At 60.5% G+C, this 20396-nt stretch overlaps 3 protein-coding genes across 4 annotated transcripts; 1 reads left to right on the plus strand and 2 right to left on the minus strand.

Moving 5' to 3' along the window:
• The first annotated feature begins 236 nt into the window (after window positions 1–236).
• Window positions 237–4499, plus strand: LMF2 (lipase maturation factor 2). Of its 2 annotated transcripts, XM_012789525.3 has the most exons (14): window positions 237–400; window positions 802–1055; window positions 1201–1229; window positions 1360–1577; window positions 1652–1830; window positions 2020–2161; window positions 2322–2456; window positions 2525–2630; window positions 2705–2801; window positions 2878–3060; window positions 3138–3306; window positions 3386–3497; window positions 3572–3668; window positions 3770–4499. In XM_012789525.3, exons 1-14 carry the CDS (start codon window positions 307–309, stop codon window positions 4070–4072), a joined length of 2118 nt encoding a protein of 705 aa, XP_012644979.2. In that variant the 5' UTR covers window positions 237–306; the 3' UTR covers window positions 4073–4499. The 2 variants fall into 2 exon arrangements, with proteins under 2 accessions (XP_012644979.2, XP_075862997.1); XM_076006882.1 differs by lacking the exon at window positions 3386–3497.
• A 7666-nt stretch (window positions 4500–12165) lies between these two features.
• MIOX (myo-inositol oxygenase) lies at window positions 12166–14680 on the minus strand. Its single transcript, XM_012789526.2, has 10 exons — window positions 14606–14680; window positions 14119–14199; window positions 13836–13916; window positions 13502–13664; window positions 13267–13334; window positions 13037–13146; window positions 12889–12956; window positions 12759–12808; window positions 12559–12671; window positions 12166–12468 (listed from the first exon to the last, which is right to left on the minus strand). Exons 1-10 carry the CDS (start codon window positions 14618–14620, stop codon window positions 12360–12362), a joined length of 858 nt encoding a protein of 285 aa, XP_012644980.1. The 5' UTR covers window positions 14621–14680; the 3' UTR covers window positions 12166–12359.
• A 3707-nt stretch (window positions 14681–18387) lies between these two features.
• ADM2 (adrenomedullin 2) lies at window positions 18388–19810 on the minus strand. The gene is made up of 2 exons (XM_012789527.3): window positions 19495–19810; window positions 18388–18852 (listed from the first exon to the last, which is right to left on the minus strand). Exons 1-2 carry the CDS (start codon window positions 19602–19604, stop codon window positions 18516–18518), a joined length of 447 nt encoding a protein of 148 aa, XP_012644981.1. The 5' UTR covers window positions 19605–19810; the 3' UTR covers window positions 18388–18515.
• Between the last annotated feature and the right edge of the window lie 586 nt (window positions 19811–20396).

Here is a 20396-nt window from a genome sequence, read left to right on the forward strand (position 1 = left end):
AGGGCGGGGCTTGGGCTGGCGGGGGCTGGGCTTGGAGCTGCTGGAGGCGGGACCCGCGGGGCTTGGAGCTGCCATGGGCGGGGCTTGGGCGGCCAGGGCCGGGGCTTGGGCGGCCGTGGGCGGGGCTTGGGCTGCTGTGGGCTGGGCTTGGAGCTGCTGGAGGCGGGACCCACGGGGATTGTAGCTTCCATGGGCGGGGCTTGGGCGGCCGTGGGCGGGGCTTGGGCGCCTGGGGGCGGGGCTTGGGCGGCCGCGGGCGGGACCGCTGGACTCGTGGGCTCTGCTCCAGCCGGCCGCGTAGCGGACATGGCGGGCTCCAGGCTCCCGCGGCAGCTCTTCCTCCAGGGCGTGGCCGCCGTCTACATGTTCGCCTTTGCTTCCCTATACACGCAGATCCCGGGTGAGGGCGCCCAGGGCGGGGCACCCCCCAGCGTGCGTGGGAACCCGCGTCCTGTCTGCGCCCCGCGCTCACGCCGTCGCGGGGGCAGTGGGGTCCAGGCCTGACGCTCGAGGCCGGGGGCGGTGGCTGGGTCCCGCGGGGTGGGGTGGGACGCGTGCAATGGTGCGTTTCCCGCAGGGCTCGGGTCTCACCTGGGCGGGGGCGGGGCTTCCCCAGACCTGGCGGGCCAACAGGAGACGGGCTCCCACGTGGGAGGTCCCAACCTAGGAAGCTGGACTGGCCTTCTGGCCCAGAGACGGGGTGTCAACAGGTTCTGACCTGGGCAGACATCCTGGAAGGGCCGTATGCCCTGACCTAGGCTGGGGGTGTCCAGGGCCTGGCGCTGACGTGCCCTCCCACAGGGCTCTATGGCCCGGAGGGCATCCTACCTGCACGGAGGACGCTGCGGCCGCAGGGCAAGGGGCGCTGGCAGCAGCTGTGGGAGACGCCCACGCTGCTGTGGGAAGCCCCGCGGCTGGGTCTGGACACTGCGCAGGGCCTGGAGCTGCTGAGCCTGCTGGGTGCGCTGCTGGCGCTGGGTGCCTTGCTGCTGCGCCCGCTGCGCCACCCGCTCGTCTACCTGCTGCTCTGGGCCGCCTACCTATCGGCCTGCCAGGCAAGTGGGGCTGCCTGCTGCACCCACACACCATTGGGACCCCTGTCCCCAGCTCACTGCAGTCCCCCAGCCCACCCCCCTGCCTCTGCCTTACCTGGCTCTGCAGGCACACACTCCTGCTCCCTAACAGCCGGTCTCCCTACAGGTGGGCCAGGTGTTCCTTTACTTCCAGTGGTGAGTGACTGCTGGGTGTGGGGCCACAGGAGGTGGGTAGGGTTGGGGGTGTTTGCTTCTCAGGGGAGGACCCTCTGAAGGAAGCAGCCCTGGTGGGGAGGGGACTTCGTGCTACTTCCTCTCCCTGCAGGGACTCCCTGCTGCTGGAGACTGGCTTCCTGGCTGTGCTGGTGGCCCCACTGAGGCAGCCCCCACAGGGCAAGCAGGCCTCCCAGGGTGGGCCAGCAGGGGCCTTGCCCCACGAAGCCCTCCCCTTCTGGCTCGTGCGCTGGCTGCTGTTCCGCCTCATGTTCGCCTCAGGCGTGGTCAAGCTGACCAGCCGCTGCCCCGCATGGTGGGGGCTCACCGGTGAGGGTCCCGGCCTGGACCTGGGGTGGTCTGGGGGCTGTGCCCAGCGCTGACCACCTGCCCGTCACCTGCAGCCCTCACCTACCACTACGAGACGCAGTGCCTGCCCACGCCCGCCGCCTGGCTGGCCCACCACCTGCCTGTCTGGCTGCACAAGCTCAGCGTGGTGGCCACCTTCCTGATTGAGATCGCCGTGCCCCCTCTGTTCTTCGCCCCCATTCGCCGCCTGCGCTTGGCTGCCTTTTACTCCCAGGTGTGTGGACCCTCGGCCGTCAGACAGACGGGGAGTGGCCTTGTTCAGCCCTGCACAGTGTGTCTCACTGGGAACAGGTGGCAACTGCTATCAGGAAGGCCTGGTGGGCAGAGGGGTTGGAGGACGACCGTCTCTGGGCAGCAGGGCCCGGGGTGGGTGGCCTGAGCGCCGAGTGCAGGTCCTCCCCAGGTGCTGTTGCAAGTCCTGATCATCCTCACTGGCAACTATAACTTCTTCAACCTGCTGACGCTGGTGCTCACCACCTCCCTCCTGGACGACCAGCACCTGGCTGCTCAGCCTGGCCATGGCCACCGCAAGAAGATGCCCACCTGTGAGTTTCAGCCTGTCCTGGGCAGCCAGCCATCCTCAGCCCCATGCCCTCCCAGGGTGTCTTCGTCCCCCCAGTACCCCCCACGTGACCCCCACCCTGGCTCCATCCCAGCGTCCTGGCTGCGGACTCTCTGCAAACCCACTACTGCCCTGCTCCACAGCCTGGCCCAAGGCCCTGCTGGCCTCGCTGGCCCTGATGCTGGAGCTGGCCGTATACGGTCTGCTGGCCTACGGCACTGTGTACTGCTTTGGCCTGGAGATCGACTGGCCGCAACGCACCATCCACTCCAAAACCAGTGAGTACCAGCCTGGGGGCCAGAAGGGAGGGGCCGGACCACCCCTTCTCACACCCCCTCCTCCGCAGCCTTCACCTTCCACCAGTTCTCCCAGTGGCTAAAGACAGTGACCCTGCCCACGGTGTGGCTGGGTGTGGCCTCCCTCGCCTGGGAGCTGCTGGCTGCCATCTGGAGGTACATGGCCCGGGAAGGGGGGAGGGAGAGAGGTGTGCAAGGTGGGCCTGACCACACCTGGGTCCCTGCCCCAGGTGGACCCAGGTGCGGGGATGGCTTCGGAAGCTCAGTGCTGCAGTCCAGCTGTCCGTCCTTGGTGCTGCCACGGTGTCCCTGTTTGTGATCAGCCTGGTGGGTAGTGCTGGGGTCAGCGAGCTTGGGTGGGGGCTGCAGCAGCAGCCCTGAGCCTCTGCCCACCTGCCTCCAGGTGCCGTACTCCTACGTGGAGCCGGGGACCCACGGGCGCCTCTGGACCGGGGCCCACCGCCTGTTTGGCGCCGTGGAGCACCTGCAGCTGGCCAACTCCTACGGCCTCTTCCGCCGGATGACCGGCCTGGGTGGGCGGCCTGAGGTGGTGCTGGAGGGCAGCTATGACGGGCACCGCTGGACGGTAAGTCCTCCCCCCCGGGGTGGGAGCTGGCGGGGCCGGGTCAAGCTGGCCCAGCTGACTGTGGCTGCGCCTGGCAGGAAATCGAGTTCATGTACAAGCCCGGGAACGTGAGCCGGTCGCCCCCGGTCGTGGCGCCTCACCAGCCACGCCTCGACTGGCAGATGTGGTTTGCGGCCCTGGGCCCCCACACACACAGCCCCTGGTTCACCAGCCTGGTCTTGCGCCTGCTGCAGGGCAAAGAGCCAGGTGAGGCGTGGGGGAGGGATAGCAGGGGGGGGGGCATGGGGCTGGGGTTGGCCATGCTGAGCCCCTCCCCCTGCCACAGTGATCCGCCTCCTGCAGAGCCACGTGGCCAGGTACCCCTTCCATGAGCAGCCGCCCACCTACATTCGGGCCCAGCGCTACAAATACTGGTTCTCCCAGCCCGGGGAGCAGGGGTAAGGCCGGGGCGCCAGGTGGGGTGCTGGGGCCTGGGCTCTGGCCCCCCACTAAACATCCAGTCCTGTTGCAGACGGTGGTGGCGGCGACAGTGGGTGGAGGAATTCTTCCCGCCTGTGTCCCTGGGGGACCCCACGCTGGAGACGCTGCTCAGGCAGTTTGGACTGCAGGTGAGGGGGTATCATCAGTCAGGATGCGGGAGGTGGCAGGAAGGGGTGACCCCTGCCACAGCGGTGATCCCTGTGGGCCTCCCTCAATATCGTCCCCACAGGACAAGAGCCCACCCCGGGCCCGCAGATCCAACAGCACCTTGGCCGGGGCCCTGCACTGGGTGCGGACCCAGCTGTCGCCCCTGGAGGCTCCCACCCTGCTCTGGGGGCTGCTCCTGGCTGTGGGTGCCGTCCGAGTCGTGCAGGCCCTGCCGGCCCCCTGGTCCTCCCGGTCTTCCCCACCGGCCAGGACGGAGAAGCAGAGGCAAGCCCCCAAGAAGGACTTGGGGGCTGCCTGCCAACAGGCCACCCCAGCCCCCGACAACTGCAGCAGTGGTTCCCGGACCCACCGGCGGAAAAAGTAGCTGTGCTCTGTCCGCCATGTGTCCCCCAGAGGGTCAGGGAAGGTCCCCAGCACAGCTCTGTCCTCCTGCAACAGGACATAGCCCAGCCACCGTGCCTTAGCCGTTCTGCCGAGACGGATGCGGGTTGGGGTGTCGCCCACAGAGGATTGCTGGGTGCTGCCCTGAGGGCCCACTGGTCCCCGGACGCCGGGCCCCACCACTGCCTCTACTGTTGGCCCCAGAGGTGAACCTGTGACCTAGCTCAGGACCTGCCCCTGCCCTGGGCTGTGGGCATTGAGTCTGGAGCCGTAGCCCCTACTTGGGAAGGGGTGAGGCTGACCCATTGAGCAGGAAGAGGAGAAAGACAGTCACCTTCGATGTCCTCTCCATACCAGCCCATCTTGTCCTTCACACATGTGCACCAATAAAGGCATCTTCTGTGCTTGGCCATGAGCCTGGTGTTTCCTTCCTGCCGGGAGGCCTGAGGGTGCTGCCCTGGCTCAGTGGGCACTATCCCTGTCTTTTTTTTTTTTTTTTTTTTTTTTTTTTTTGAGACAGAGTCTCACTTTGTTGCCCAGGCTAGAGTGAGTGCCCTGGCATCAGCCTAGCTCACAGCAACCTCAATCTCCTGCGCTCAAGCGATCCTCCTGCCTCAGCCTCCCGAGTAGCTGGGACTACAGGCATGTGCCACCATGCCTGGCTAATTTTTTCTATATATATTAGTTGACCAATTAATTTCTTTCTATTTATAGTAGAGACGGGGTCTCGCTCTTGCTCAGGCTGGTCTCAAACTCCTGACCTCGAGCAATCTGCCTGCCTCAGCCTCCCAGAGAGCTAGGATGACAGGCGTGAGCCACCGCGCCCAGCCTTCCCTGTCCTGTTCTCGGCGTCCTCCCCTGCAAAATGGGACGGAAGTGCCTGGTGGCCCTGTCAGCTGCCAGGCCAGCGGTGGGATGTGGGCCCGCAGCCAGTGCAGGGCCAGAGAACTTGCCGGGACACGGTCCCTTCCTTCCCTCCTGCTCCCACTTCCTGATCTCAGGAAAGGACAGACAGGTCGGAGTGGGCAGGGGCAAAGGAAGGACAGGGAGGTGGACAGGTCAGCAGAGGCTCCCCGGCAGAGTGGGGCAGCGGGGGAGGGGAGCTGGAAGAGGGAAAGTGTGCCTGAGGACCTCCGGGAAGGGAAGAGGACACCAGCCCAGGCGGGGCGCCATCCAGGTTTCCGTTTGGGGTCAGGCTGCCAATTGGAGGTCACCGCTGCCCTGCCCTGGCTCTGTGCTCCGTACACAGCCCCCACCCAGCGTGTCTGGCCACCACCCCACCCGGGTCTCTGACCCCTCCAACCCACCTGCACAGACAGAGCTCCACGTTCAAGCAAGCCTGTCCCTAGGCTCTTAAGCTCACTTTATGAATCTCTCTTCTGGGTTTTGTTTTTGTTTTTGGGGGGGCACAGAGTCTTGCTTTGTTGCCCAGGCTAGAGTGCCGTGGCGTCAGCCTAGCTCACAGCAACCTCCAACTCCTGGGCTCAAGAGATCCTCCTCCCTTTGCCTCCAAAAGTGCTAGAATTACATATGTGAGCCACTGTGCCTGACCAAGTTTTCTTTTGCATGTTTGTTTTTGTGGTTTTTTTTTTTTTTTAGAGACAGGATATTGCTCTGTCACTCAGGCTGGAGTGCAGTGGCGTGATCATAGCTCACTGCAGCCTCAGACTCCTGGCCTTGAGCAATCCTCCTGCCTTGGCCTCCCAACACACTGGGATTACAGGCATGAGCCGCCATGCCCCGCCACGCCCCGCCACCTCCATCTACCAATTTTATTTTATTTCTATTTTTTTTTTTTTTGAGACAGAGTCTCACTTTGTTGCCCAGGCTAGAGTGAGTGCCGTGTCGTCAGCCTAGCTCACAGCAACCTCAAATTCCTGGGCTCAAGCCATCCTCCTGCCTCAGCCTCCCCAGTAGCTGGGACTACAGGCATACGCCACCATGCCCGGCTAATTTTTTCTATATATTTTAGTTGGCCAATTAATTTCTTTCTATTTTATAGTAGAGGCAGGGTCTTGCTCTTGCTCAGGCTGGTTTCGAACTCCTGACCTCAAGCAGTCCGCCCACCTCTGCCTCCCAGAGTGCTAGGATTACAGGGGTGAGCCACCACGCCCGGCCCATCTACCAATTTTAAATGCCACAAAAAATTGCTTCTTGGCCAGGCACGCTAGCTCACGCCTGTAATCCTAGCACTCTGGGAGGCCGAGGTGGGAGGATTACTTGAGCTCAGAAGTTCAAGACCAGCCTGACCAAGTGTGAGATCCAGTCCTCTACTAAAAAATAGAAAAATTAGCCAGGCATCATGGCACACACCTGTAGTCCCAGCTACTCGGGAGGCTGAGGCAGGAGGCTCGCTTGAGCCCAGGAGTTTTAGGTTTCAGTGAGCTGTGATGATGCCACTGCACTCTAACCTGGGCAATGGAACGAGACTCTGTCTCAAAGGAAATTAGCTGGGTGTAGTGGCTCAAGCTTGTAATCCCAGCACTTTGGGAGGCCAATACAGAAGGATCACTTGAGGCCAGGAGTCTGAGGCAAGTGTGGGCAACATCTGAGAGAGATTCTACCTCTAAAAAAAAAAAAACGAATAAAAAATTAGCCAGTCATGGTGGTGCGCACCTGTAGTCCCAGCTACTTGGGAAACCCAGGCAGGAGGATCGCTTGAGCCCAGGAGTTCGAGATTACAGTGAGCTATGGTGACACCTCTGTACGTTAACCTGGAAGACAGAATGAGATCCTGTCTCTAAAAATATAAAAATAAATTTAGTCCGGGTGTGGTAGCTCATGCCTCTAATCCTAGCACTCTGGGAGGCTGAGTCGGGAAGATCGCTCAAGGTCAGGAGTTCGAGACCAGCCTGAGCAAGAGCGAGACCCCTATCTCTACCAAAAAATAGAAAGAAATTAATAGGACCGGGTGCGGTGGCTCACGCCTGTAATCCCAGCACTCTGGGAGGCCGAGGCAGGCGGATTGCTCGAGGTCAGAAGTTTGAAACCAGCCTGAGCAAGAGCAAGACCCCATCTCTACTATAAATAGACAGAAATTAATTGGCCAACTAATATATAGAGAAAAAATTAGCCAGGCATGGTGGTGCATGCCTGTAGTCCCAGCCACTTTTAAATATTTTTAAAATGTTTCAGTTTACAATATTTTACATTTATTTATTTATTTTATTTTATTTATTTATTTTTTTGAGACAGAGTCTCGCTTTGTTGGCCAGGCTAGAATGTGTGCCATGGCGTCAGCCTAGCTCACAGCAACCTCAAACTCCTGGGCTCAAGCGATCCTCCTGCCTCAGCCTCCCGAGTAGCTGGGACTACAGGCATGTGCCACCATGCCCGGCTAATTCTTCTATAAATTTTTCGTTGGTCAATTAATTTCTTTTTCTTTTCTTTTTTCTTTCTTTTTTTTTTTGAGACAGGGTCTCACTTTGTTGCCCAGGCTAGAGTGAGTGCTGTGGTGTCAGCCTACCTCACAGCAGCCTCAATCTCCTGGGCTCAAGCAATCCTTCTGCCTCAGCCTCCTGAGTAGCTGGGACTACAGGCATGTGCCACCATGCCCGGCTAATTTTTTCTACATATATTAGTTGGCCAATTAATTTCTTTCTATTTATAGTAGAGACAGGGTCTCGCTTTTGCTCAGGCTGGTTTCGAACTCCTGACCTCGAGCAATCCGCCTGCCTCTGGCAGCCCAGAGTGCTAGGATTATAGGTGTGAGCCACCGTGCTGGGCCAAAATATTGGTTCTTTTGTTATGCAGAGCTTGTAAATGTTAACACATTTCATTATACAATCTCAAAAAAATTACAGTCATTAATATAACCATCAATTTCACCAGAAACTAGCATTCTGGGAGGCCAAGGTGGGTGGATCGCTTAAGGTCAGGAGTTCGAAGTCAACCTGAGCAAGAGCGAGACCCCATCTCTACTATAAATAGAAAGAAATTAATTGACCAACTAAAACTATGTATACAAAAAATTAGCCGGGCATGGCAGTGCATGCCTGTAGTCCCAGCTACTCAGGAGGCTGAGGCAGGAGGATGGCTTGAGCCCAGGAGTTTGAGGTTGCTGTGAGCTAGGGTGACGCCATGGCACTTACTCTAGCCCCCGGCAACCAAGTGAGACAGAGTCTCACCAAAAAAAAAACAAAAATCTCACCAGAAAAATTATTAAGTATGAGGAATATCATACTTAGTAAAGTATGTCAATTCATAGTGGTGGACACAGGTTTGCCCAAATCCCAGTTTTTGCTCAAAATCTCAACCTTATTATCAGCAACAAATGCAGTCATTGCTGTTCTTGAAGTGACAGGCTCACTTTGTTCATCTTTTTTTTTTTTTTTTTTTTTTTTTTTTTGAGACAGAGTCTCACTTTGTTGCTCAGGCTAGAGTGAGTGCCATGGCGTCAGCCTAGCTCACAGCAACCTCAACCTCCTGGGTTCAAGCAATTCTTCTGCCTCAGCCTCTCAAGTGGCTGGGACTACAGGCATGCACCACCATGCCTGGCTAATTTTTTCTATATATATATTAGTTGGCCAATTAATTTCTTTCTATTTATAGTAGAGACGGGGTCTGGCTCTTGCTCAGGCTGGTTTGGAACTCCTGACCTCGAGCAATCCGCCCGCCTCAGCTTCCCAGAGTGCCAGGATTACAGGCGTGAGCCACCACGCCTGGCCACTTTCTTCATCTTTAAAGAAAACGCCGGCTGGGCACGGTGGCTCACGCCTGTAATCCTAGCACTCTGGGAGGCCGAAGCGGGCGGATTGCTCGAGGTCAGGAGTTCGAAACCAGCCTGAGCGAGACCCCAGCTCTACTAAAAATAGAAAGAAATTAATTGACCAACTAAAAGTATATATACAAAAAATTAGCTGGGGCATGGTGGTGCGTGCCTGTAGTCCCAACTACTCGGGAGGCTGAGGCAGGAGGATCGCTTGAGCCCAGGAGTTTGAGGTTGCTGTGAGCTAGGCTGACGCCACGGCACTCACTCTAGCCTGGGCAACAAGCGAGACTCTGTCTCAAAAAAAAAAAAAAAAAAAATACCCCAGACCAAAAAGCCATGGCTCATTTGTCACTCGTTCCTTCCACTGAGGATGGTGTTGGGTCATTAAAGTGACGAGTTAAGCTGGCATCTCAGTCACTTGAGTTCTTTGAGACAGTTGTTGTATTTAGTATTTGGCAGAGGAGTTTTGTGGGTGCTGCCTGTTTGTCACACAGAAAACCAAAATAACTCCAGGATGGAGATTTAGTAATATATTTTTTTTGAGGTAGGGTCTTATTCTATCACCCAGGCTAGTGGGTAGTGGCCTCATCACAGCTCACTGCGACCTTAAACTCCTGGGCTCAAGCAATCCTCCCACCTCAGCCTCCCGAGAAGCTGGGAATACAGGTGTACACCATCTCACCCAGCTAATTTTTCTACTTTTTGTCTTTTTATTTTATTTTATTTATTTATTTTTTTTTTTTTGAGACAGAGTCTCACTCTGTTGCCCAGGCTAGAGTGCTGTGGCATCAGCCTAGCTCACAGCAACCTCAAACTCTTGGGCTCAAGGGATCGTCCTGCCTCAGCCTCCCCAGGAGCTGGGACTACAGGCATGAGCCACCTCGCCCAGCTAATATTTCTACTTTTTGTAGAGATGGGGGGTCTCACTATGTAGCTCAAACTCCTGGCCTCAAGTGATCCTCTTGGCTCACCCTCCCTAGTAGCTGGGATTACAGGCACTCGTCACTAAACCTGGTTAATTCTTCTATTTTCTGTAGAGATGGGGGTCTCGCTCTTGCCCTCAGGCTGGTCTGGAACTCCTGAGCTCAAACGATCCTCCTGCCTCGGCCTCCCAGAGTGTTAGGGTTACAGGCGTGAGCCACCGTGCCCGGCCGGCCTGCACATTCTTTTTTTTTTTTTTTTTTTTTTGAGACAGAGTCTTGCTTTGTTGCCCAGGCCAGAGTGAGTGCCGTGGCGTCAGCCTAGCTCACAGCAACCTCAAACTCCTGGGCTCAAGCGATCCTACTGCCTCAGCCTCCCGAGTAGCTGGGACTACAGGGCATGTGCCACCATGCCCGGCTAATTTTTTCTATATATATTAGTTGGCCAATTAATTTCTTTCTATTTATAGTAGAGACGGGGGTCTCGCTCTTGCTCAGGCTGGTTTTGAACTCCTGACCTTGAGCAATCCGCCTGCCTCGGCCTCCCAGGGTGCTAGGATTACAGGCGTGAGCCACCGGCACCTGACTGGCCTGCACATTCTTAATACAGACACAAATCCATTGCCTCTGATGGGTGCTGGGGAACCCACTCTCTTGCATGTTGGTAACTCTAGGGAAAGGCTGGAGCACGTGCTGTCTTTCCTATCAAACAGCACCGCTGGGCAAGCACACAGCACGCGGGAGGCAGCCTCTGCTACTCGAGTGCTCTGGCAGGTGAGTAAGAACCAGCATGCTGCGGGCCCACGCCCTGGTGCGTTGGGGATGTGGATGAGCTTGACCCCAGCGGCTCCCTTCCCACGGCACAGGAGACAGACGCCCTGCGCCTCCGGGCCAGGAAAACGCCACCACTCCAAAAGCACTCTGGCCCACAAGTCAAACCCAAATCCGCAAAGCCTCTAAACCCATGTACCCATGAGCAGGGAACGCAGAGGACAGACAGTGTTACCAGAGGGCGTGGGAATGCAATCGGCAAAATCCCACCAGAAGGAAGTTCCCTTGGACAAATGACCCACTTTCTTCAAAAGAGATGAATCACTCGAAGATGGAGTGGAAGCCTCTGGATTAGAAGAAATGTCTGCAAAGCCAGGGTGTGGCGTGGAGGGCTGCACACCTGGGTGACAAAGCCATGCAGAGAAAAAGAGATTTGAGACTGCAGAGCCGCTGTGGGGCTGCAGGGAAGGGGCTGCCCTCAGGCATGCAGACCGGACGTTTGAGGGTGTTTGCTTTTCAGCAATTAACCTGAGCATTTGTTTTATGTTGCTCTCTATGGATGCATTCCTTTAGCTACTAGGGCTTTTCTCTTTTCCTTCCTTCCTTCCTTCCTTCCTTCCTTCCTTCCTTCCTTCCTTCCTTCCTTCCTTCCTTCCTTCCTCCCTCCCTCCCTCCCTCCCTCCCTCCCTCCCTCCCTCCCTCCCTCCTTCCTTTTTTTTGAGACAGAGTCTCACTTTTGTTGCCCTGGCTAGAGTGCCGTGGTGGTGTCAGCCTAGCTCACAGAAACCTCAAACTCCTGGGCTCAAGCGATACTTCTGCCTCAGCCTCCCGAGTAGCTGGGACTACAGTCATGCACCACCATGCCCAGCTAATTTTTTCTATGTATTTTTAGTTGGCCAATTAATTTCTTTGCATTTTTAGTAAAGATGGGGTCTTGCTCTTGCTCAGGCTGGTCTCGAACTCCTGAGCTCAAACAATCCACTCACCTTGGCCTCCCAGAGTGCTGGGATTACAGGCGTGAGCCACCGTGCCCGGCCTCTTTCTTTTCTTTAGGGAGACTGAGACCAGTAGGCTTGGAGACTGTTTAAAGAAGGTGAAGGTGGCCAGGCTCAGTGGCTCATGCCTGTAATCCTAACACTCTGAGAGGCCGAGGCAGGCGGATTGCTCGAGGTCAGGAGTTCAAAACAAGCCTGAGCAAGAGCGAGACCCTGTTTCTACTATAAATACAAAGAAATTAATTGGCTACCTAATATATATATGGAAAAATTAGCCGGGCATGGTGGCACATGCCTGTAGTCCCAGCTACTCGGGAGGCTGAGGCAGGAGGAGTTTGAGGTTGAGCCCAGGAGTTTGAGGTTGCTGTGAGCTAGGCTGACGCTACGGCACTCACTCTAGCCTGGGCAACAAAGCGAGACTCTGTCTCAAAAAAAAAAGAGAGAAGGTGAAGGTGGGTTGGGTGACTTGTGCCCCAGGCTCTGACACGGAGCTGGGAGGATGCATGAGATGTTCACTGTGGCAGGTGCCACAGCACACACGTGTCTGGTGGGGCACACATGTCTGAGAGTCACGAGAGTTGGTCTATGCCCTCCTGTCGGAGCTCTTCAGCCCGGGCCACCCCCTACTGCCGCGACACGCAGTCACTGGTGGCCCCAGTGAGGTGTCAAAAAGCACAACTCCTTCAAGGTCTTTATTGCCGTCGGGCACCAGTGGCCATGAGGGGCGGCGAGTGCAGGTGGGGGAGCGGGGTGTCCCCCCAGGGAGGCCGAGGTGGCTAGGTGCTGAGTCTGATGGTGGTTGTCTCCCAGGGCCAGACTCTGGGGACGCAGCCAGCATGGGGGTGCAGCAGCAGTGGGGGGCCAGGTAGGCGGTCACCAGCTCAGCACGCCGGGGCAGTACTTGTCAATGAGCCCCTGGTAGTAGGGCCGCAGCTGGTCCACGTCAGGCAGGTCGGGGCACTTGGTGTAGAGGTCAAACTTGCTGCAGCAGGGGAAGGGCAGGGAGCTTCGTGAGGGACTCGCCGCCTTGTCCCCTTGGGCCGCCCCCGCCCCACCCCGGGGATGACCGTACTTGAACTCCTGCACCCAGGGCAGCATGGCCAGGTCCTGCTGGCTGCACAGCTGCCGGTAGTCCCCACCAGTGTGCCAGGGGTAGAAGGAGTGGAACCGGATCATGTAGAAGGCCTGTGGGCAGCAGCAGCATCCCCAGGCTCGCACACTCACGCTGCCCTGGGCAGCCGGGCGCCCCAGGCCCACCCTCCCCACACCTACCTCCGAGGGCAGGGAGAACTGGTTGAACTTCATCATCTGGTACATGTACTCTGCGGGAGAGAGGGTGTCAGCACCGGGCAGCTGGGGCCGACCCTCCCCTGCCGCCGGCCCCCTGCCCCACCGGCCTCACCGTCGTGGCCCCAGGACATGAGAACTTTGTCAAGCCCGCAGTGGGGCTGGTACATGCCCAGTTCGGTGCTGTGGTGAGAGAGAGAGGAGGGTGAGGGGCGCTCAGGAGCCGTGGGGTCGGGGAGGACCCGCTCCGGGGAGGGGAGCACCTGTATCGGGGGTCCCGGAGGTCAGGGTTGTCCTGGAAGGTGGAGTCGCAGAAAACCACAGAGGCCTGGGGACGGCATCCTACGGGGAAGGTGTCTCCGACCACTGCCCACTGGGGGGGAACCGCAGCCGTGGGTGGGTGGGCAGGGAGTGAGCACTGGCCTGGCCCCCATGCGGTGCCCCCAGCCCCCAGCCCAAAGCCAGGCCTCCCCATTCCCCACCCTGCCCTCACCTGGGGCTCCCCGAACAGAGCCAGGACCTTGCCCAGGTCGTGCAGGAGCCCAACCAGGTGGAACCAGTCTGTTGGGGAGATGGCAGGTGGGTTAGGGGTGTGGGGGGCCAAGGGGGCCGCGGCCTGTTCCCACTCAGGGCGGGGCCTGCTGGGAGAGGAGGAGACACCCCTGCCCCCTCCCGCCCCCTCCCTGCCCTCTGCCCCTCCCCCACCGCGGCCGGGCAGTGGGGCGCACCCTTGTCTGGGTGGGCCTTCCGGATGCCCTCCGCCGTCTGGAAGGCATGGAAGGAGTTGGGGAAGTCCACGTCCGGGTCTGACTCGTCCACCAGCTCGTCCAGCATGCTCACAGCCTCCATGACCGTCATCTTCTTGTAGGAGAAGCCCCCGAACTGGGCGTGCTGGGCGGGGAGAAGTCAGCCGGGCCACAGGGTCGGCGGGATACCCACGCGGTCGGACCCTCCCCGTCCACCCACCCGCCACTCGTGGGTGCCGGGCTGAGGGTAGGCGCCGTCTCCCCGGCGAGGTTTCCGCAGGGGAGCAGGAAGCGCCGGGGCTCGCCGGCGGCCTACCTTCCTCCTGACGAAGTCCACGGTCTGGTGCGTGTGCATGAGCTTGTAGGTGGCGAAGACGCGGTCCAGGAGGGGGCCCGACTGCAAGCCAGAGAGGTCAGCGGAGGCTGCAGCTGCGCCGCCCTTCACACCACGGCTCCCCCGCCGCCCCCGTCCCAGGCTGGGCCCCAGAAGGTGTGTGTTGGGGGGGCTTCCCAAAGGGCCCCTACCCCCCAGGAGCTGTGCGAAGGGGCAGGTGTGGCTGGGGCGGGGTGGGGGAGCACAGGGCAGGGCAGGTCCTCACCGCATAGTTCCGGAAGCCATCCTTATCTTTGCCTGCGCCTGGGTCCGCCTCAGGTCTGTAGACCAGGGAAGGGTCCAGGCCCTGGTTGGACGGAGGATTTAGCGCGTTGCACGTCGCCAGGACACCCACTGTGGGGGGGGGGTGGACGCCAGCACGCACAGCTCCCCCACCCCCAGCCCAGCCCAGCCCTGGCGACTGAGGGCAACTGAGTTCAGGAGCCCCCACCAGCGGCCTTGGGGCGCGGTGAGCGCGCGCACGGCACCGCCGGCACCCGCGCAGGGCGCACGCCACTTTGCAGGGGAGACCTGAGTCCACAGGAAGCCTGAGGTCAGGTGCCACTGACCCCTGCCCCGGCAGGGCCACAATGGGAAAGAGGGAGCCCTTTGACCGGGAAGGCCGGCAGGAACCAGCCGCAGAGGGTGGGAGCAGCCGGCTACCAGGTGAGTGGGCGGTGGGGACCACTTCCGCTCGGGGCCTGGGTACGTACCGCGACCTCCTTCATCCTGAGAGCGTGCAGGCAGGTGAGTCCGGGGCCAGGTACCCTATATATATGCCCACAGGTTATATAAGTGACCAGACACCACCCAGCCCCTTGGCCCCGGCTTTCGGTAATGAGTGACCATCCACCCACCCTCCTGAGCTCAACGAGTTAATGTGTTAGCACAGGAGCGGCCGCCAGTGGCCCCAGCCCCTCTCACCTTGATCTCAGCCTGCCGTCTGGAGCAACTGACCTGCTCGGGGTGTTTGAGGCCCTGGCTGCAGCCCAGCCTCCCGCCCGGCCAGCCCCTCCCGCTGGGTGTTGCAGACCCCACCCTCACGCACATGCCCACCCTGGTTTCAGGGAGTGAAAGCTTGCCCTCCAGGGAACCTAGCACTCTGGGAGGCGCAGAAGCTTGTTGAGAAAAAATTATTCGGATAACTTGTTTAAACGGGAAGAAAATGTTTATTCAAGATTGTCCCAGCAGGGGAGAGAGCCTGAGCTCAACTCTGTGCAGCAGAGACAGCCTGGACCTCACAGCCGTTGTGGAGTAGCGGGGTCAGCGGATGGCAGACGGGGATGGCAGACGGACGGAGAGGCGGCATCAGGGTGGGGGCTCTTCCCAAAGCCACTTAGCAGGATTCTTGCAGGGCGATCCCATCAACAGTGGGAGATGGGGAATTTGATCTAATCAGATCAAGGGTGGGAGATGAGGAATTTGATTGGATAGGAAGGGTGGGGGGATTCTCAATAAACCGACTCTGCAGGATTCTTTCTGACACTGGCCTGGGCTGGCCCTGCAAGGACGTGGCCAAGGTGGGGCATCTTCGCAGAGACGAACTCAAACTCCACTTGGCAGGGATGAGCCTGGCCCCGGCCCTGAGGACACGGCAGGGACCACACAGCAAAAAAAACACGCCTGCTTGGGGAGCTGACCTCCTTGGAGCTGGGTGAGGACAGACTCTGGGAAGAGTGCAGGTGAGGGCGCGGGGGTGTGCAGATCCGAGCACCGGGCTTCACGCGTGAGGTGGGAAGCATGTGGAGAGTTGACTCTACCCAACAGGCCCCTCCTGCAGTAAGCCTGGAACAAACAGAGGGGGGGACCTTGGAGCCCCACTGAAAATGGCAAACTGGGGCTGGGCACAGTGGTGCACACCTGTGATCCCAGCACCTTGGGAGGCTGAGGCAGGAGGATCGTTTTGAGCCAAGGAGTATGAGACCAGCCTGGGCAGCATAGTGAGACCCCCACAAAACAACTAGCCAGGCATGGTGGTGGGTGCCTCTGGTCCCTGCTAGTTGGGAGGCTGAGGTGGGAGGATCGCTGGAGCTCTGGAGTTTGAGGGTAAAGTGAGCTGTGTTTGCGCCACTGCACTCCAACCTGGGCAACAGAGACCCTGCCTCGAAAAAATGAAATAAGGCCGGGTGCTGTGGCTCACGCCTGTAATCCTAGCACTCTGGGAGGCCGAGGCAGGCGGATTGCTCAAGGTCAGGAGTTCAAAACCAGCCTGAGCAAGAGCGAGACCCCATCTCTACTATGAATAGAAAGAAATTAATTGGCCAACTAATATATATAGAAAAAAATTAGCCGGGCATGGTGGCGCATGCCTATAGTCCCAGCTACTTGGGAGGCTGAGGCAGCAGGATTGCTTGAGCCCAGGAGTTTGAGGTTGCTGTGAGCTAGGCTGACGCCACGGCACTCACTCTCACCTGGGCAACAAAGTGAGACTCTGTCTCAAAAAAAAAAAAAAGAAAGAAAAAGAAAAAATAAAATAAAATAAAACAGCAAACTGGAGCCCGCCCTGCCCACTAATCCCCACCTGCCTCCTCAAGGCTCCTCACTTCCTCATCCCTTCCCACTACAGGGGTCCTCAAACTTTTTAAGCAGGGGGCCAATCCACTGTCCCTTAGACGTTGGAGAGTGCGGGGGCACATTCCACACACGCGCACTGTGGGCCCAGGACGAGTCCGCTGCTAGGCAGGACAGGCAGCGGCGGCAAAAGCACCCGGCGGGCCGTATAAATGTGGCCCATGGACCGGAGTTTGAGGACGCCTGCACTAGAACATCAGCCCTGGGGGGTGGGGCCGTATCCTCAAGTGCGTCCCAGTGAGCACGCGTCATACATGGTCACACATGCTCAGCACGCGGCAGCCAGGCGATGGAGACCAGGCTGTCATCCCAGGGCAGCTGGTGCCTGGGTCAGGAAGTGTCTGCATATTTTCCTCCAAGGAGGGGGTGAAAGGAGGGGAGGAATTTGGCCAGGGAAGCTGGAAGGTGTTGCTGGGGAAGGTGGGGGTGCAGGTGCTGCCGCTGGGCCCGAGTGGGGGCCGAGTGACCCCCCCAGCACATGGGGGGGGGTTCACACCAGGTGCAATGCTGTGGGCTGTGACGGGCACCCTCCTGACACTACACAGGATGCCAAGAGGGCAACAGTGTGTCCAGCTTCATGGAGAAGCCCGGGGCAGGTGGGATCCTGAGGGCCTGGCAGCCTGTCTCAAGGGCCTCTGCTTCAATGCCCAGGGGCCAGGAGGATGCAAGGTGTCACGGGGGGGGGGGGGGGGGGAGGCTTCCTGGCAGAGGGAACAGCTTGTACTGAGGCACAGGCCAGTGGAGGGGGCACTGGACTTTACCCAGGTCCCAGGGAGGCCGGGGAACATTGGGGAGGGTCCCGGCTGAGCTGAGGAGGGAACACTGAGCCCCTGACCCTCCTGTCACCCCCCCTCCTCGCTGGCCCTGGCGGTGCACGCCCTGCCTGCCTCTGCTGACACCCTTCAGTGGCCACCGGGCACAGGACTCTGAGGCGCTGGGCCAGACTAGCCCAGCTTTGTGGGCTCTGCAGCTCCTTCCTGGGGAACCCCTGCTGTCCCCAGACCTCACCCAGACTGAGGCCAAGCAGCCTGCCTGGACTGCCCAGCTGTGCTCGCACCACGCTGACCACCCTCTGCTGCGGTTCCCAGGCCTCCCGCAGGGCAGGGCAGGGCAGGGCAGGAGGGAAGGTGAGTTACCTGGGCCCGGTGGTCCCAGAGCTGGAATGGAGTCAGGATGGGCACTTCTAGATCTCTCTTAGTTCGGGGGCCTGGGGAGCCTCAGGGGCAGGCTCGGGGCTCTTTTGCTCACAGTCCTGTGGGGCTGGTCCCGCTGGGTCCCTGCACTGCGGGGGTGGGAGCCCGTATTGCCGGTGGACCCCATCCTCATTGGGCTGGCCCCAGCCCCTTGGACTTGGGGTGGGTCTTACTTAAGTGACCTATTTGGGCTGGGGGGCTCTTGCCCCCATCCCAGCCCCACCCTGTCCTAGGGTACAGGGGTGTCCGCTCAGCCCCAGAGCAGCCCAGGGGGGGCCCTGAAGTGCTGAGCCCCACCCTGGCCACCCACAGGGAAGGAGGCAGGGTCTCCGTCACAGCGCAGAGGCCCCTCGTGACCCCAGGGAACCCCAGCATCTGTCCTCCTCCCTGCCACCCCTCCCGTCTCAAGGGCACGGGGAGGGAGAGGCTGTGGACCTGGGGTCAGGCACATGGAAGGGTAAACTGTGCAGCAGCCCAGGGCCAAGGCAGGGCTTCAAGCTGACCGCACTGCATAGCAGGGCACATCCAGATACTTCAGCCTCTCCCACCCCCTTGCCCAGAGGTGGCCCTGTGTGTTCGGGACCCTGGCTTCTGCTCCACACCCTTCGGTAGACCCCTCCCTTCTGAAGCCCTTTTCAGCATCTGGTGCTGCCTGGCACCTGTGCCCTGAGTATGCACAATTCTGGGTGTGCAGACCCCCGTTGCCGCATAGACGCTGCTTGTAGACCGGCCTGGGTCTACACATGTGCATAGGTTTATGTCTGCAGGAGCTCGGAGGGATGGGCCGGGGCTCAGCTGCAGCTCCAGGGGCTGGGCACAGCACCCCAGCTGGGGCGGGCAGGGGTGTGGCCAGCCCCCCTCAGCCATAGCTGTGGGGGCTGCTGGGGTCCACAGGCGCTGAGTCCCGCCCGCCGGCTGATCCCACAAGCTGCCACAGGCGGTGGCTGAGATTGTGCACCTGGCAGGTCCCCAGCACACAGCCCACCCGCAGGAGCTGGGCTCGGGGCCTGTGGGAGCCCGAGTGTCTTCGGGGACCTGAGTGTCGGCCGCCACCATCCCGGAGGGGCTGACCCATAGCAGGTGCCAGGCGGGCACTCCTCTGTGGCTGGGGGGCCTGATGAAGCTTCCGGACCGCAGGACGGGCTGCAGGGTGCCAGGGCTGCAGGCCTCTGGAAGAGGTCCGGGCTGGGTGCTCCCTGCAGAGAGGGATGTGGATGTCAACCTAATGGCTCAGACTTTCAGAGAGCCCCAAGCCCCCCCAGTTTCCCCTCCACACGGCCTGGGGTCTCTGCCAGGGGAAGCCCACTGCCCCACCCCCACACAGCCTGGGGTCTCTGCCAGGGGAAGCCCACTGCCCCACCCCCACACAGCCTGGGGTCTCTGCCAGGGGAAGCCCAGGTCCCTTCTGAGCTCAGGGCCTGGGTCCCGGCCACTAGGCCATCCCAGCAGCATGGGTCACATGTCCTGGTATCAGCACCTCCCTGGGCAAAGGGCACCCTGGCCTCGGTGGGTGGCCGCTCCCAGGACTCAGGGTGAGTGCCGCTGGGCCCGTCCCTTAGGGTGGTCAGCGGTGAGCCAGGGATCCCTCCAGCCCCGCCTCCCCCAGCAGACCCCTGGGGACCAGGGGGCTGCTCTGCTGACAGGTGCGTGGGAAGAGAGGCGGCTTGACTTGCGTCGCTGAAGGTGTGGGGGTTGGGCCCTGATTGGAGAGGTGAGCCCAAGCAGCAGGTGTGGGGGTTCCCCAGTGGGGGGTGCGGGGTGAAGGGAGGCAGACAGGCTGTCCCGGGCATTCTGGGTCCCCGCTAGGGCCGGCCCCGGCTGGTCCGCCCCGCACTCACCGAGGTCTGACGGGCCGCGGGCCCCCGCCCAGGCCGCGGGACAGCGCGCCTGGGAGCTGCAGGCAGAGGAGGCTGATGCAACCGACGGCGACCGTCAGGACCGGGGCCATGGCGAGCGGGGGAGCGGGCGGGTGCCACGCAGGTGGGGCGGCCTCAGCCTGGAGCCGCCGGCCGCACCTTGGGAGCCCCGCGTCGGGGGCCGGGCTGGGCACCTGCGTCCGTCGGCCGCGGAGGGCCGTCTGGGGTCCTAGCGGGAAGTCGCCTCGGCCACTTGGAGAGCTCCTAGCGCCCTTCCCGCAGAGGCGGAGCAGGACACACGCACGGGGCGGGGCGCCCCTCCCCCTGCCCCCCCCCCCGCAGCCCTGCCCCCTCCCCCAGGTCCCTGCTCCCCCACCCCGCGCCGACCTCCTACCAAGCCCCTGGGCGCACCGGGAGGGGGGGCGCACGGAGGGGCAGCGAGATGGGGCCACTCCCAGGGGCGCGGCGGGGGCCGGTGCCTGCTGGGACCCCCAGGGATGACCGGCCTCATTTTTGGCACCTTCTGGTGAGAACCCAGGCCCAGAGTAGGGGAGCTGGACTTCCCGCTCTGAGGGCTGAGCCCCAAGTCAGGGGCCGCCTCTGCACCAGGCGGCGCCCACCCGGAGGGCGGACCCGGAGGAGGGGAGAATCCCCAGGCGTTCAGTTCCCTTCAGAGACAGTTCCCGACCCCTGCAAGATTCTCAAGCGGCCTTATTTCTAAATAAAGTCCTTTCCCCCTGTACCAAAGAATGACTTGGTTTTTGTAAGACACCCCCTCCCCCACACTGCCACCCATGCTGGGTCCCTCTCCCAGGTCCTGACCCACCTCTTCTGGACGCCGGTGCATCGTGTGAGTGTCACACACACGTGCGTGCCTATGTTTC

The sequence above is a fragment of the Microcebus murinus genome, chromosome 10, assembly GCF_040939455.1.
Source record: "Microcebus murinus isolate Inina chromosome 10, M.murinus_Inina_mat1.0, whole genome shotgun sequence".
In the NCBI taxonomy this organism is placed as follows: domain Eukaryota; kingdom Metazoa; phylum Chordata; class Mammalia; order Primates; family Cheirogaleidae; genus Microcebus; species Microcebus murinus.